Below are 18,663 nucleotides of genomic sequence, written 5' to 3' on the forward strand. Positions count from 1 at the left end.
CTGATACACCGACGAAGTCGGGTGCCGATGAAACCAACCGATTTTATCACCAACGAAATCGGGTGTCGACGAAAACAACCGTTTTTATCACCGACGAAATCGGGTGTCAACCAAGGGGTCGACGAAACCAACTGTTTTTATCACCGACGTAATCGGGTGTTGTGAAAATCAACCTTCATGACTGCCAACTAAATCTGGTGCCGACTAAATGATTGGTATGGATAATATATTTAGTCGGGTGGCTCTTTGGCATTATTTCGATCGGCGTATCATTCGATCGATCAAGTAGTGTTTATATAGCAGATTTAATCGGGATATTGATTGATAGATTACATTTGCTGTTTAGCGTTTTGTTTACTTATAAAGCAGTTGATATTATTGCATAAAACAAAATTATAAACATTAGTTAAAGTGTGAATATCTATCACGTAAGTTGCAAAATTTAGTATAATACGATGGCAGATATGAGTGAGTGTATGTATGTGTGTATATGTATGTATGCATGCCCATTTTTTCGGCACCAATCCTTAACTCGCAACAAGTTTCGACGGGAAATCTTATTTCCTAAAATTGACCGGAGCGGACAATGGGAATAGCGGATATGGCCAAAATACATCCTTTCCTATTGTTTCCTGCGGTAAATTAGCCGCATCATGAGCTCTGAAGCTATGACTAAAAAAACAATTTTTATCTCAGGCTGAAAACCTCTTTAAACTCGCAATAAAAAAAAACAGTTTTTGATTCTAGAAACTCGTAAAAAAATCTCTGCTAGATTATGGGAGTTGAATGGAACAATTTTCGAAGCCATTCGATCTTCGGACAGAATCAATATGTTGATAATGGACTAGTCATGACCAGTTTCTGTATACTCTCTGTAAGTTAAAGTTTAATGTTTTCTTCAAAAATAATATTGTGAATTGTCGTGTGTATTATAGTTTTTAATGTTTGTATTACCTAATAAATCTACTTTTCTTATTTGCGTTTGTTTTTCGTTGTACGTGAACACAGGCGTGAACAAAAACGTACTCGCAAGCTATTCAGAGCTACTCCGACGAGGAGTCCCCCGGTGGCGGAAGCTCCCCCGACGACCCGCATCCGTGGAAGGCTGGAAGAAGACCCGTCTCAACGGGTGACCGGACGAGTGCCGAGGTCACCAAGGATTCCGGGTGGAGATACCTTCCGGTTCAATGGAACGTGCCCCGACGACCCGGAGCCGGTGTATTCGCACGCCACGATTTACTCAGCTGGTCCCCGGCGGTGGGCCTAGCCTACTCCGATAACCGAGTTTTGATTGCCTTGAGCCTTTCAGCTCTCACCTTAATCGTTGAGCCATTTAGCTCCCGCCCCGGTCGTGATCGCGAACGACTCGAATAGCCCCCGACGGCGGATCTAACCTATTCCAACGAGAAGAGGGAACTCCTCCGAAACCGGCCATTTCGTCATGTTCTGAGGCTACGCGCGGTAGCTGGCGCTGGCGATCCCATTCATTATCGACATATATATTCTCGACTTCCGCGGCGGAGTACTCATGATCCGCTATCCGTAAAGGCTGCCTGCTGCTGCTCTATTCGCCAACTTCGTTGTAGGATGTCGGCAATTCTGGACGACGCCTTGGGACCGCTCTCCACTGTTCTGGGTTCTGGCACATTTTTCTGACGATGTTATCGAATCCAGGCATACTGGAAAGTTAGACAGCTTCTGCCCTGCAGTACCACTCGACCACCGGTGTAGTCATTCAAAATCGATCTATTTAATAAAAATATATCACCCTATTTCATCGGGTTGTGTTTGTTTTCCGTTTTAATCCTCCGTTTTATTACTTATTTTAGTAGATCAAAAACAACCGATTTCATCGGGAAACGTCTACTATTTATTAGAATATAATAACTAATCGACCAATTAACTTTCTTTTCATCATCCGATTTAGTCTGCTATATTTTATTATTAATCTGAATCAGTTGATTAATCAACCGATTTCGTCGGCTATATTTTATTATTTAATTGAATTAGTTGACTAATCATGCGATTCTCTAGAACTTGATCGTTCGATTTCGTCGGTTTAATTGCTTTTTCGTGCTAAATTACATTAACCGATTAATATGCCAACTAAATTGCTTTAAATCCGTTGATTTGGTAGACCGATTTAATATATTGTTTAATCGCTAAACGCCCCTGTAAAGCTCCCATAAGCGTCTGTGCAACAAACAACCGATTAGTCGGTTACAAAGTAGGCCGATCCAACCGACGAAAACCGACTAAATCGGGGGAAAAGTCGGTAGGATGTTTTATGGGGAGGCATACGCTTTTGCGGGCGATCGCTCCTGTCAAATGAGTTAAGACAATAGTAATACACGTAGGTTGGTGGCTGAGGTACGAAAACTTCGCAAGCCATTATGGGGCTGGCGGTAGTGTTCGATGATTTTTCGTCATGGCGTCGTGAACAGCAAATTTGAATTATTTTCCATGCAGTGACACGTCGCGCAATGGGAGAAAAATGTCCATAACGCGAATAAATACAATATTTCGGTTCGGTACGGGCGGATTCCGCTGTAATTTTGACACAAATCGTAGAACTTTCTGAGGAATCGTGCAAAGTGGTTAAGTTCAATGCAGGAAGATGCAAGACCTTGTTATACCCTAATGCCCCTCATTTGTTATGCTTTCCGGAAGACTTTGGCATATTGGTTAATAGTTAGAAAATAATAGAACGTGGAGTAAAATGAGAAATATTTTATCAAACTTCTTAGGGATTGAGTGTTATCGCTTGGCACGACATCTTGTTCAATTAGAACTTGAAATTGAAGCAAGCATAAATTTCTATTGTGATTTGCAGCAAACTTATATGATCGATCACGAGATCCGGAAAATTTTGTTCGGTTCTGTGCACTTTGTAAATTAATTATTGCACCTTACATTGCGTTTTTGTTCAGTTCAAATCAAGAAGCTACACGTAACACCCGGCATACCGTTTACCAAAACGAGCCCCGCCACACTGCCCATCCCATTTATCCAAAATCCCAGTGATTACTCGTGGAAGTGCAGATGACTCGTCGGCTTCTATCAAAGCGAGAATCACGTCAACATTTTCCTTCCCATTCCTTAACGGCCGGCACTGGTATTGCTTAATTCTTGGTTTTTACACATTGAAGATGATTTTAGTCCCTAACATCATTTGTTTGTTCTCTGTACAGCTGACCTGGCAATAACGGAGTAGCAACCGTGGGTGGTCAATTATGCTCATGTTTTATGTTTTATGTTTTATGTTTTATGTTTTATGTTTTATGTTTTATGTTTTATGTTTTATGTTTTATGTTTTATGTTTTATGTTTTATGTTTTATGTTTTATGTTTTATGTTTTATGTTTTATGTTTTATGTTTTATGTTTTATGTTTTATGTTTTATGTTTTATGTTTTATGTTTTATGTTTTATGTTTTATGTTTTATGTTTTATATTTTATGTTTTATGTTTTATGTTCCTCATTATACATTATTAAACTGTGCAAAATTATTTATCACATCGCTCACTGCAGGTAAACTATCAGAATTCTAAATCTGATAGATTACCTGTAAGAGCTGGTGTTCCCCAAGGCAGCCTACTGGGGCCCATATTGTATAACATTTTTACTTCTGACTTACCTGATTTACCACCAGGGTGTCAAAATTATTTGATTGCAGATGACACGGGTATCTCAGCCAAAGGACGAAGCCTTCGTGCCATTTGTAGTAGATTGTGAAAAGGTTTGGATATTTTCTCCACTTACTTGCAAAAATGGAAAATTTCCCCGAATAATTCCAAAACTCAGCTTATAATTTTCCCACATAAGCCGAGAGCTTCTTATTTGAAACCTTCTAGCAGACATATTGTCACTATGAATGGGGTTCCAATTAATTGGTCTAGCGAAGCTAAATATTTAGGACTTCTGCTAGATCAAAAATTAACTTTTAAAAATCACATTGTAATCACATGTAAAAATCACATTCCACAAAAATCGTTTTGTCTCGGCTCCCAACCATTTTGAAAAACGGCGTAAACAAACGCAAATCCCAAAAATCCGCAGAAAAAAGGAAACCATTTTCCACCAATGGCCGGCAAAAATCGGGACAACAATCTCCTTATCTATCGGATTGTTTCCGAAGTTTTAATATGCGGACATAGGCAAAAATTGCGCAAACCCGATTTTCGTTGAAGTTTTTTTCTCGGTTATTGATTTTATTGATTATCTCAGTTTTATGGGCATTTCAAGATACACGGAACGTATCTCCCGCGTAAAAACGGACGTAGAATCAAATATGTATCAAAGCGAAGTCCCTAACATCATCTGTTGGTTCTCTGTGTAATTACAGCTGACCTGGCAATAACGGAGTAGCAACCGTGGGCGGCCAACCATGCTCATGCTCATGTTTTATGTTTTATGTTTTATGTTTTATGTTTTATGTTTTATGTTTTATGTTTTATGTTTTATGTTTTATGTTTTATGTTTTATGTTTTATGTTTTATGTTTTATGTTTTATGTTTTATGTTTTATGTTTTATGTTTTATGTTTTATGTTTTATGTTTTATGTTTTATGTTTTATGTTTTATGTTTTATGTTTTATGTTTTATGTTTTATGTTTTATGTTTTATGTTTTATGTTTTATGTTTTATGTTTTAATTTTCCTCTGTACATTATTGTTGCAGCGACTTAATGTGACTAAATCAAAACAAAAAAGATCAAATACAAACATACAACATTTAGTGCTAATAGAACGAACAGAACAAGCAGAACGAGTAGTACGAATAAAATGAACAACATAAATTTAATGAGGGCTAACACAGATATGTTCCGATTTTATCACGTTCCGATTTTGTCACACTCCGATTTTATCACGATTTCGTCAACAAAATTATTCCGTTTTTATCAACAAGAAAATTCAATATTTTTTTTAGAGATTTAGCTTTTAAAATTAAATAACTTGCGTTAGTGTGTGGCCAAATAATGTATTTATAGTATTTCAAGCACTAGCGGTAAAAAAGCCGTAACTAACAAGACAAGGTTTCTCTTTGCCGACTTCTCCCCATCGAAATAAAATATACAAGATGCGGGTTTGTTTGCACTTTATTACTTCAGGACGAAGGATTACATTGTTGTCTGGCGTTTTGATATAACCGAAAAATCGTTGAGAAACTTTTTCGGATGTTCTAGGCCATCCAGGGGCCCTCCTTAGCCGTGCGGAAAGACGCGCGGTTACAAAGCAAGACCATGCTGAGGGTGGCTGGGTTCGATTCCCGGTGCTGGTCTAGGCAATTTTCGGATTGGAAATTGCCTCGACTTCCCTGGGCATTGGGTATCATCGTGTTAGCCTCATGATATACGAATGCAAAATGGTAACTTGGCTAAGAAACCTCGCAGTTAATAACTGTGGAAGTGCTTAATGAACACTAAGCTGCGAGGCGGCTCTGTCCCAGTTTAGGGATGTAATGCCAATAAGAAGAAGAAGGCCATCCAAACTGTTCTGGAGAACATATCCTCGAATGTATTAGGAAATTTGTCTACAAATAAAATACCCTAAGCTAGGATTTATGTCCAAAAATATCTATGTGATCAAGAGACATAAATTGATCGAGTTTTGAATAAACGTGAACTATTTCAGGGTCTTTAAAACGCCCAGGAGTTCAGAACATGTGATATACCCGATCAACCAAGCCTTGAACGACGTATTCGTGCATCGTTGAACATCCCAGCAGATCCATTTAGCAGATAGTATTTCACTCATTATTATAACAAGCTACTACAGACCTTTTCGGTTGTTCAAAACGTCCTTGAGTTCAGAACATGTGATCTACCCGGTCAACCAAGTCCTAAATGATATATACGTGCATAACATCATAAACATTCTAGCAGTTCCATCGAGCTGGAAGGATATCACTTAATTATTTTAAATGTTAATTATTAAGCTACAGTGGTTCCTCCATGAGTTGATGTTCTAAGACACGATATCGAGTTGTTGGAACAAATGATGACATACGATACCATTTTCACGGTTACTGTGATAGTCTCTTCGAACAATTTTCCAAGAATCTCTGTTCCACATCTCAATACCGACTTTATTACATCTCTTCAAAACGTCATGGATCTCAGGTCATTTCACTACCGAATTTTCAAAACGGTTTTGACCTATCCAATGATCCAACCTATGAATGATGTTAGTGAAACCATTTAGCTTCTATGACTTCAATCATCACTTGTTCTAGCCATTGCAGGCCTTTACGGTTGGCTACAATATTCTGGAAGTCGTATTGTTTTATGTAATCATCCAAGTCCGTTATACGCCTAAACAAAAAAGTCCGCAACTGAATTGCTCGACACAAACACCTCCTTAGTTATTGTGCATCTAATAGATATCTTGATCTTAACTCAAGATCATTTTGGATGACCGTGGACATCTTCTTCTTCTTCTTCTTCTTCTTTTGCTATGGCTCTACATTCCAACTGGAACTTGGCCGGCTTTTCAACTTAGTATTCTATTAGCATTTCCTCATTTATAATTGAAAGCTTTTCTATGCCCGCCATTGCATGAGTATGTATCTTGTGAGCCAAGTAGAAAGGGTACGCTATGCCCAGGGAATCTAGAATGTTTCCCAAACGATAATATTCTACACCGGACCGGATCTAACCGTGAAAACCTCGTATTCCAGAAAATTGTGTTTACATTATTCCTGTTGGATATATTAAGTTTATGCCAAAGACATTGCAAAAACTTTGATTGATAGATACCTTGAGCTGAACTCGAGAATGTTTTGGAGTACCTTGAACATCTCAAATTTAAGAGAATTGAGTTTGCATGGTGCGCACATCCTTATCGAACCATGTTGGGTACATAACGATGTTGAGGACATTGCATGAAGCCTTGGTTGTCCGGTAGATACTATGGGTTGAACTTGGGAACGTTTTGGAATACCTTGACCATCATTGAGAAAACTGGATCTAAATGATGCGCATGTGCCTATTGGATTGAGTATATGACGATGATGATGACTTTGCATAAGCCTTCGTTGATTCGGTAAATACCGTAAGCTGAATTCGAAAACGTTTTTGAGAACCTTGAGCATCTCGTATTTCAGAAAACTGATCACTGTCTCAACGATCAAGATGACTAAACTTGATTGAGTGTTCAGGTTTATTAAACTACAAGATTCATCTACAAGCTGTCAGAAGCAAAATCTTTCCAAGGTTTTGGATATCTAGGTCTTCAGGGTATAGTCAAACTTGACCCCCAATATTTTTTCTGGGTAGCCGACATCCTGATGAACATTTTTGCTGTAGAAACTGGGGACCTAGCTCTCTTCGGTAATTTTTCACAGCCAATCTCAAGCGCTGGGCATTTATGACCCATCCGTCCCGAAAGGGTTAAGGAGCTCAAATATTTTCAAATTTATTGTTATGTTATCAACGGATGCCACCTCATCTTAGGGAACGTTCATAAATTACGTCACGCGGAGGAGAGGGAGAGAGAGGGTTTCTAAAATTGTGACTACTCATATCAATTTAGATGAAATTTCATACAAAAAGTGGGACAATTAATTGAGGAGGGATTGACAATGGTTAATTTTTCGTAACATCGTTTATGGACGTTCCCTTGATGCACTCCTTACTTGTCAGGAACCTCAACTAGTCACCATTGATGATAAATATATATTTCCTATGTCTTTTCACTAACCCACTTTCACTTGCCACTAGCATGGTCACGTGGTTTATGGATAGTCCTTTAGCATTTAAAAATGTTAGAACCTGAAAATCTCACATTTTACCAGCAATAAATCTGTTTTACTAAAATTTTAGCTTAAAAAAATCGTCTAAGAAAATTATTCCGATTTTGTCACTGTTCCGATTTTATCAACTGAAACTCACGGACCGTGTTGATAAAAACGGAACATACCTGTATAACTAATAGAACGAATAGTAATATGACGATATAACGATATAAGTGATATAACGAATAACGAATAGACATATTGAAACGAATCTAACAAAAATAACTGATAGAACTAATAGAACGAATCAAACGAATAGAATGAATTGGCAACAATAAAACTAATAAAACGAAGGCTAATAAACCGAATAAAAAACAATAAAACATAAAAGGGAAAGAACGTCGGCGGTTAAAATAGATTAAATTAATAGAGCCAACAGAGCTAATATAACGAATTAAATACACGAAACAAATAGAATGAAAAGAACGAAGAAAAAGAGTATAAGAATTATAACATGTACAATGAGTAGAACAAATAAAACGAATTGAATAAATATGACGAATAAAACAAAAAGAACAATTGAAACGAATAGGTCAAACAGAGCGAATAGAGCAAGTAGAATAAATAGAACGAATTAATCGAATACGCAGAATAAAACGAAAAGAAATAGTATAGCAAATAAAACGAGTAAATGAACGAATATATCGAATGGTATGAACAGAGCAGACAAATCAAGTTGACGAAAAGAAGGACGTTCTTATTTCTAAATATTTGGACTCAACGCTTATCAACGTTGCCACTGATAAATATGTAATTCAAAAATTTATCTGATCCTCAATGTAATGCTCAAACACTACTAGCCCCCAATGAGCCAATAGTGAGCCGAACCGGTTGGGAACACATTGCATATAAAATCCAACACCCGAAGGAAGCTTTTGCCGGGGCAAGAGCTTGAACCTGAACCGAATGCATGGCAGCAAACCGTCCCAGCAGCAGGCGGCAAAAGAAACTCATGACGGGGAGATCGTTTTGCGCCGAAGTTTTCTGCTTAGGCGGTTCGCGCTCGCGTGTAGTTTTTTCCGCTGCCCGCGTTAGACTTGGGTGTGTTGGTGCGGTGGTAAACGAAAGAACGCTTTTTCCACCTACAGGGGTATAAAAACCGATTGTAAAATTACCTCTTAATACAGTTTTCTTAGAGGTTTTGCGGAGTGCACAAGTTTGGATAGAGGATATCCTTCGAGAAGCGAGTAACCGTGCAGCGAGTGAGATTATCGGTGTCAATCGGTGTCCCCCCGTGGAATTTGGTGCGACAGTTGTTAACGGTGGAAAAAAGTGTTGGACATTTGAAATTATCGAGCAGATCGATAAAAGGACACTCTCTTTCGAGGTGCAAATAGTGTGAACGACAAAATGAAGTATAGCATAGTGTTCGTGGTTGCCCTGTTCGGAGCCGGTATGTAGAAAAAAAAAAGATTACACCAAGCATGTTCTAAGGACTCGATAAAACTTGTAAAAATGTGCTGAAGAGATTGCCGTAGCACAAGCGTGTGGTACAGCTGCTTGTTTGTCCAGGATCAAGGTTTGGTCGGGCGAGATTAAATATTTGGCTGGCTTGTATAGTCTGCTGTCGGTGTGCTGTTGTGATTTTTTCTTGCCATGATTCGGACTGCGACTGTTGCTCGAAAGCTCACCATTGTCGTAGACAGGATTGGAATGTTTGACAAAGTTGGCGACGGGAGCTAGAGAGTGGGTTGAAGTGAGACAACACGAGGAAAATGGCATTCGAGTACGGGTTTTGTTTAAATGCTGCAACACAACCGCGGGGATTGTCAGAAGATTGAGCAGATTAGTTCACCAGAGTGTAATGCAAACTCGTAAACTGACTGGAAGCAACAGCTTGTGACTTGGACTGTGAAAAGGGGTTCGCCTTCGCCTCAGACAGAACAATCGATTATGGAGAAGGAAACCTGGGCGAAATGTAGTTGATTGTGCTTGGTAACGCTATGTGTCTGGACGGTTTTTGGGGGTGGTTTCGATGGAACGTTAATATTGTTGCGGGAGAATCCCAGTGATGAATGATTATTGTGAATGCATGCAAAAGTGAGCCAAATTGCTGATTTTCGTTTTGTGCTCACATCAGTTGGGTTTAGTCTATGCGATGATGTGAGGTGTGCCAGTTTTGAACATTGTGCATCTTCATTGCATGGGAATAGAATATAGGATTTTCGCATAGTATGAATAGACGGTGTTTGTGATGTAGTCTGTCTACAAGAAAAAAAAACGACATGATAATTGTTCAAGTAGTTTAATAATGTGGTAGTACTTTATGAAAAACTATGAACAAGTTTCACATTCTTTTAATTCAAGTCATTGATACACTCTTGGTTATATTTGAAAAGAATTTATCTGTGGGCGAATTAAAAAAAAATCAAGTTGGACGTTTTTAAATTTTTAGCGGTGAGCTACCTACAAAAACGTTAGATTTTATTTCACTGATAACATTAGACAAGATAGTTGTAAAGCTTAAAAACAATTTATAATGACATTAAATTGAACTTATTCGACTATTTACAATATGTCATGTCGTACAATAACACATTTTAAATGTATTGCAACCATTCAATGACTTTCCACAATACATCACTGTTAGTCAAGAACAAAGAACTATCTCGATGAAAAATTTCCAAACGTTTCTTTAGGCAGATATAACAATTGTGGATATGTGAATTCAAAATTTATTTCCCAGACAATTTGAAAAGATTGGATAATATATAAATTCTGCTCAAATCTATCATATAGATGAAACGCACACAACAATTAAATCTTCATTCAAAGAATCTCACCTATCGTTCATAATTATGAGAAAATCCGCCAAACACTGACTGGGTGTGTAAAATGTGAAACACGTGAGCACATTTTTTTTCGCTTTTTATATTAAATTTAAATATCTTCACACAATTGGTGACTCATACCGATAGAGAATTAATTCAAGGTCCCAAGAAGCAGCTCTCCAAGTCTGAACGTTTTTCAATTTGGGCGTGTCGTTATTAATTCACATACTTTTCCTGCTGTGATTCACTTTTCAAGCAAACCAGATATGCGTACGCTGCCGCTACGCTGATTATGTTTCGACGTCGTTGCCCGCGGCGATAATCATACCGTCGTGGTTGCAAAATTGGTAAAACTAATCACCCTGCTGACTACGAAACGGGTTAGGATTGACCTTGACGGCAGCCGAGTGAATTCCAAATCAAAGCATCAGCCACCACCACGAGTCAGAGGTATTATGTAACCGGAGACACATTTCGAGAAGTAAACTAGTTTTGATCTGTGCCGTGGGGGCTCACTGGCCTTGATAGATGCAAACGACCGATTCAAAAGGCGTTATCGTTTTCGTTGACAGATTTCGTTGTACGACTGTTGATTTGTAGCTTTCCAGAGAAATCCGATGTCATTAATAGTATTAGCCCCCCCTTGAATCACGACTGAAGGCAATCGTTCCAAATCTGTTACTGCCCACGTTGTCATCGCGGCTCGGTTGAGTAACAGCCAAATTAGTATTCATCAAATCGAGGATCAACACTCTTCCAGTCGTCACGCCAGCTCAAGTTGTATCACAAAACAAAAGAGCCCATCAAGCAATTTCCCGCTCTCACCCACCCCACAGCACAGCGTGCCACACTTTCCTCTGAATTTAGGGGAACGTGGTTTGAATTGCGCCAGCCACATTGCCACACATGAGGAAATTTTCTGACATTCGTGTATTGCCTCAGCAGACAAGCGTTTCTTCAGAACTAATATTATGCAGCTTTTGGGTGCATAGTCGACCATTCTCCCCTACGCGTAGAGCTATATCGACAAATAAATTCACCACTGCTTGGCATTCCTCGCACGTTTAGGTTTATTCATGATGCTATCCATCCGCCCATTGAAGTCATCCGTTATGCGGTAATGCCGTCCCTGGCATAGCCATGGAACCGTGCAGTTTGCAGACAGTTCTATCGCCGCTTCTTTTCACTACATCGTGCCACAGTTGTGTGCTGGCATGGTGCTGACAAACCCGTGATCAAATTAGTTAATTTGCCTGATTGAAATCGTGTCCCCTTCTGCCAAGGCTTTCTTGTACCCTTTTCCCTCAAACGATGATTGAGCTATGATGGAAAAACTTGTGCATCTACCCCGGCAAAAAGCTTCCTCAATATTACCGAACAGCTCAATCTAATAAGGCGCTATTCACAATCCGACCTATCTGGAACCTCGACACACATAAAAAGCCAAACTGCCGGAAGGCCAGGAAATATCAGGCACTCAAAACTTAACCTTTCCACTTCCGTAAACCATGCTAGAGACAACAAGCGGTAAAGTGCTTTTTCATTACTGTATCACCTGTACACAGACTTCTTCTTTCGCTTTACGGGAGAAGAACACTCGACTCAATTGCTTACGACCAGTTCCTACTAAACTAGATTGCTTCATCAAGATATTGTTGTCGGACGGTCGTCGGAAAGGCGGCGGCAGCGGCAATGGCGGCTGCCTGCTGCCATTTTGTGTTCGAACCGGATTTGTACGGTCTCTGGTCCGTCGTCTTTCTCCATTGGAAGGGACAACCGAAGATATTCTTCACCGCAGCCGCTGGAGATTCACTTTCCAACAGCCAACAACGGCAGCAGTAGCAGCAAAAAAAAGTACTGCAAAACATGAAGGAAAGTGGTAGATAATCGCTCGCCTAATGAAAATCGTTGCAATTTTCCACCAATTAGCCATTGATATTTTCTTCCAGTCAGCAGCAGCAGCATCAGCACCAACATCAGCGCACTTCGAAGCATGGGGATTTATTGTTGTCTTGGCTTGTTTTGGTTCCACCTATCAGTGGTTCGATTTTATCTGATCATTTCTTAGGTTCATGTGGCTATGCAGTAGGGATATGCCACAGAGTTTTCAATTGGTTTTAAGTGAATTAAATTTGGAGAAGAATCGGAATTGAAATACAGAGCACTTCATTATCAAGACATATTCGAGATGCATACGAGTGCAACGTTCTTCAAATCATTTGGCATATGATGTTTGAGTATTGGCTGACTGAGTAATTAGTCTGATTATGTTCTATTTGTCCAATATTATTTGTGAATTGCAAAATATTTACAACAATTAAAAATCAGTAATTCCTTCCACTTGCATAATTCAAACAATTTAGTCACATGAATCTTTTCCCAGAATTTTTGGTCTTACTTTTCCGATCTCAAATGATTATTAAAAAAATTGATTCCTATCAGGTTCTGTGTGTCCACAGCGGTGTTACAAAGAAAATATTTTAGGTAATTAATAGTCCTAATGTACCTCAACGCTGGTCATCTTCTGCTTGTTTCTCCCACGCTTTCAATTAGATTGTCGAATATATTTATGACAATTTATTTTTCCTTTGTGATGAATATCTGGTTGATGAGTTTACTCAGATGAGGGCGGCAATGTTAGCAGCCATTGCTATCCCTAGAAACCCGATATTTGAGACATTGGCAGACAAAGTGTTGGGAACTTCACAAACGTTGCAGATAGCACGGAGAGGACTCCCGCCAAAGTTATGCGAGATACGCGTGTGTCCGGAACGGAGCCGGAAGATGGTCTGCTGTTCTTGAAAATTAGGAACCTCTGTCCATCTTGATGTGATCCCTTTAGTTTTCTGGAGGTAACCGGACATGTTAGCTATCCAATTATTTTCCCCGTTTTGTGGATGGTTTCCTTTATCCAGGTTTTGACATCACCCAGCGGGACCGATGTCGTGAAACGTTGGCCTTGATGTCCAACTCCGGCAAAGAGATCCCTCTTGATATTGCCAGGCATCGCGCAATGCCCCAGGATCCAAGCGAATGTCGTGCTCCGGAGCATGTTCGATAAAACTTTTTGGATCCAGGGTAATTAGGATTATCGCTCTGAAGTGGGAAGATGACGCTGGCAGAGTCTGACGAGGACCAGGAAGAGTTTTGTGGCTGCGATGAAAGCCGCGGCTGCTGCACATATCTGGAAGTCTGTCTGAGACAGTGAGTCAGATGTGTCCTCGCACGATTTTGATGGCTGTCATAGTAAAGCCGGTTGGCCCAACTGGGAACGAAACTGACAGCGTATTGTGCCGTAATCCGTGTACGAGCTGGCGACACAACGACAACCAACAGAATGTTGTCTGCATTAACATAGATATCAATGTTGGCGGGGAGGGAACGAAATACCCCATTCATAGTCACGAGGAACAACGTGACGAGTAGACCGGAGTCCTGGGGAACTCCTGTTTCCTCCGGAAAGGTTTTTGAGGTTGATTACCAATCATAACTAGAAAATAACGCCTTGTGAGAAATTTTCGGACAAAAGCAAAGAGGTTGCCGAAAAATGGCCAACTCTTTCAACTGTTGTAGGACGAAGAGGTCAAAATCCTGTTGAAGTCCTTAGAGATGTTTTTTTCCGGTTCTTTTGCACTGCCGTCAGTTGATTGATCTTATGTCTTGGAGATATCCCAGGAAATTAGATCGACGTGCTTGCGGTCATTGACAGCGTTCTGCAACCGCCGAATCACAAAAAGGAAGGCACTTTCATTGTTAGGATGACCAGTCTCCGCAGCGATTGGAGGGCCTTCCTTCTTACCTTAACCACCCGACGAGTATGGTCCGACCACAAACGGAGTGCCTTTCTTGTTGGCCGAGTACTAGTTGGTATAATGGTAACGGCCACTTCGAAGACGGTTCGGTAAAGTCGGGAAGGATAGTGGGCCTAAGGATTAAAAAAGAACAATACCACGGGGATCACCCCAGACTAGATGATGCGCATTCATATCCCCTACTAGAAGGATAGAGGTGGGAAAATTGTTGGAAGTTGCTTACCTTTCTCTTGATTTCCCATGGAGAGCCTCAGGGTAAGTACAGACTCACCACGCTGGCTACCTAAGAGACGGAATCCAACAACTGGAAGGTCTTCGTTGAGCTGAAGTACTTCAAAGGGATATCTATCGTGAACGAATTCCGAATATTCGAACCTACCTTGATGATTCACTTGTACTCCCCCCCCCCTCTCCTTGTGCAGTTGACCTCCTGAAGGCCAATCATCCACGGTGGACTATTGTGCGTGAGCAGCTTTAGGTTGGGAAGCTTTGTTCCAGCAGCCGTTGAAGTTCCACTGGAGACAGCCATTGATCTTCAACGGAAGAAGGGGAGTTGGCAAGGGAACAAGTGTGCTACCTTTGTCCGAGCTAGTGGAAAGTAGGGACGAATCGTTCGATGTACTTGTCGTTTCGTGTTGTACTGATCAGGTGAGAAGAAGCCAAATGATGCGCTGAGTTGTTGTCACCGGAAGAAACCAGAGGAGGAGGGTTCTAGTCGACGGGAGACTCGTGCATGGTCAGATTAGGATGTTTTCTGGACCCATAGAGAGGGTTGAAGGATGGAGCTGGGTCAAATTTCTGGAAGTTGTAGGACTTATCTCCTTAATCCAGCCATCCACGGCTAAGGAAGGCCCTTTCCACGAGTACTTCCCAGATAAGTCGTACAACACAAGTGGCTATAAATGCTTCTAATTGCACTAATTTCCGCCTGCATCTATGAAAATACTATTATTATTGGCATCCTAATTTCCATTAAACCGATTGTTAGTGGCATATAAGTGAAACGATGAAACTTTCGCTTCAATAATTTCCCGGACAACATCTCAATCAGTGCTACTTCTATTCGATTACTGTCAATTCCTCTTAAGGAGGCTCAAACCATCTTTTGGCGCCATCAAAAAAATATATCCACTACTTATTTGCTTCGTAACTAACGAATCGAGTGGGAGCCTGATTAAATTATTTTGCATCTAACTTGTATGGCAGCTATTTCCTCTGACAACGCTCTGTATGTGTTTCGATTGCACCCGGGAAACGTTGGTTTACGAACCAATCGGCAGTAATCAAGTCGAGTAGCAGCAATTTCGGGACGAATGGCCGGAGAACCCGGAAAGGCGGTAACAGCCACTTCGTCGTCCTCCTCGGCTCAGATCCGCTTGATACACTTGGCCAGCGAGGGAGCAATTAGCAATAAGCTTGAAATTTGTGCCGGTTAACAAGCCGTATTAAAGCTTCCCCGGCTAGTGCAAATCACCCGCTCGCTCTCTTGATCAAAGAGCCATCAATATGTAATGGTGCCTGTCTAAGACCGTGATGGGCCTCGGTTAACATCCAAACAACGGCAAAAACCAATTACCCACACCACCCACTCGTCATAGCCGGCATCGAGGAGAGGGTGGCAATCGACGTTACCTGCTACGCAATAAACTCCACTTTGCTCAACATTGACCATCGTCTGGGTCCTCGCGCGAAATTAGCACAACCCACCTCCGAAGGCAGCAGCCTCATTTGCGCCACGAGCCGTCATCATTGCCACAATATGTAACACTTTGTTGAACATAAATAATAGTTGGTTTGCAGCCAGCAACGTTTGGAACACTGTGAGGTAATGTGCAGCTCTTTGGGGCAATCTATTAGCACCTTCGCCGTGACAGTGACGCACTCGTCGATGGTCAGTTTTGGACGGCACTAGTGCTCGATAATCGCGATAAAATGATTAATTAACAATATCTTCCAGGGTGACTCTTCGCAGCCGGGCTCAAATTGCTTTTCATTGGTTGTTTTGGAAGTTCAATTTGCCAATATTGTCGCCGGTGCACTTATGCTTGGGTCGAAGGCCAAATAATTTAGAGGGTAATATATAATTCGCACCTTTCATTGAATTAGCTATTTCAAATAGTTTTCGTTTTTCAACAATTTTAGCATTGAAATCGTGATGCCAAAACTGTTTGCAACTCACACGTTAAGCAATTTGTAAATACTAACGACTTCAAACAGCTCACAATCTTCATTTGCCACCCACAAACACGCACTATCCCAATAACTGCTATCGACCGTTAGTTTTCGACTAATTAAATTAATCAACCGCATCAATCTTCAATCAAAGCAAAGACACCAGCACCTGACGGTCCACCGCCTTCCCTTTCTGTGTTTGGCGGGAAGACAGCGCATCTCGCACTAATTTATACTATCTCATCATTTATGTAGATCGCACCAAGTTGGATACCCACCGGGCGGCCGGCCGACTCCGGCCCAGTCGGCACAAATCCGTCAAATGTTTAATTATTGTAATTAATTTCGCCTTCCTGCCCGGTCACCGTGCGCCGCCCATTGGCGTGCTTGTGTTTTGCTCTGCCGGTAGCTGGCAGTTAATCGGAAAGCGATATCAAAAATCAATAATGACGAGACGCGATTGTGTCACTTGCAAACGCACTCGGGTGTAAGCTCCCCGGAGATATCAACACACGACACAACACAACAATATGACAGCCCTCTGGCGTGCCTGTGCATAAGCGTAGATAGCAGGATCACATAAAGGCTACAATGTGGGTATTCGAATCAATTGTGTGTTTAAAAGACTTTTGGTGTAAGTGGAGCAAATCGGTTTAATTATGGAAATCTGTCGATGTACTATTTCAGAAGACGCTTCCCCAGTCTCAGTGAATTATATTTGAAATAATTAATCATACTGACATGATATTCAAAGAAAACAATAATAGAAGATATAAAATAGAAAATGGTCGATGTTGCCGATCGGGATATATGCAGTCTTCGCTGACAAAGCGCCAATTTGAATTACATATCAACTCTAGTGTGACGTGCTTAATTTTCGTGAGAGATAGATTAATTCCATCTTTCACCACCAAACGACAAGTTACCTTCCCCGTACCTGAACGTTATGCTTGGTTGAACCAATCCTTACATGGCTCTGCTAGGCGGAACTGTACTCGTTGATGCATATCCCTAGATAAAAAGGTTCACTTTGTAATTGCTCAATTGAAATACTTTATATTAGTCCTGGCAACACCCTCCATTCAGGATTTCGAGTTTTGTTACACAACCAGTTTGAAATCAAAATGTTTAGAATTTAAGAAAATATGACAAGCAATTTTAGAGTCAAGGGTCGTTTTGTCAAAAGATAGATGCATTCACTTTTTCAATGAAAAATATTTATGCTATCTACGAATGGTTTACGTCTGTTTTGTCTTTTTACTGTCAGGCTTTATATTATGGGCAAATGCATACTTCCGAAGAAAGGAGCACATATAGCAATTTTGGCAACTGTTAGTTGTCGTCATTTGTTTAAAGAGGAGTCTTCGATCAGTTAGTAACAGTTATTCGCCTTCGACATCTGTCATGCAGGAAACACGAAGAGTAATAGGATACTTACCCCAGTACTTCATCTAAGTCAAATACTTATTTTGCAAAAAAAAATGTTAAATAACCGTTATGCCAAATGACCCACATTTTGAATACTGTTCGGAATTATACCAAATGTCTGATATTCCAAATGGCTTTATGCCCGAAGGCGTTTGCCACTGTATGCCAATTGACTCGCTCTCGGCCAAAATGGTTTGAAGGAAATGCCATTTGGCTGAAAGCAACCGTTCGGCTGAAATGGTCGTTTGGTCAAGCAAGTCATATGGCCGAAAATGCCGTTTGGTCGAAATGCTCGTTTGGCAGAAAGGGTCATTTGGCTGAAAATGACATTTGGCTGGAAGGGTAATTGCCAAAAATGTGGTATGGCTGATCAAAGGTAACGTGAAAAGTGTAATTAATGATACATGAGAAGTAAGAAGTAAGAAGTGTTAAATAAGAAGAAACCAGCAAGAAGCAATAAGTGGGAAACAAGGTGTATGAAGTGTGAAATAAGAAGTTAGAAATAATAAGTGAGGCGTTTTATATATCATTTTGCACTCCTCCTCAGAAGAGAGAAATGATAAGTGAGACGTGTCTCCTTCTACCTCCTATTTCTTACTTCTTACTCTCCATTTCCAACTTCTCATTCTTCTCAATTTGGTCACATATGAGTTGCAGTAGCCTATGTGGAACATGTGTGCTGCCAGAG

General features: G+C 40.5%; 1 protein-coding gene across 2 annotated transcripts in view; it reads left to right on the plus strand.

Annotated features, from left to right (window-relative positions):
* The first annotated feature begins 8,907 nt into the window (after positions 1 to 8,907).
* Positions 8,908 to 18,663, plus strand: part of LOC134205212 (protein obstructor-E) — a 60,073-nt gene continuing 50,317 nt past the window's right edge. Inside the window, exon 1 of one of the 2 annotated variants that reach the window (XM_062680259.1) lies at positions 8,908 to 9,185. In XM_062680259.1, the coding sequence (XP_062536243.1) occupies positions 9,143 to 9,185 (43 nt within the window). In that variant the 5' untranslated portion in view covers positions 8,908 to 9,142. The remainder of the gene's footprint in view (positions 9,186 to 18,663) is intronic. The other variant, XM_062680258.1, reaches the window with a different exon arrangement.

The sequence above is a fragment of the Armigeres subalbatus genome, chromosome 1, assembly GCF_024139115.2.
Source record: "Armigeres subalbatus isolate Guangzhou_Male chromosome 1, GZ_Asu_2, whole genome shotgun sequence".
NCBI classification, from domain to species: domain Eukaryota; kingdom Metazoa; phylum Arthropoda; class Insecta; order Diptera; family Culicidae; genus Armigeres; species Armigeres subalbatus.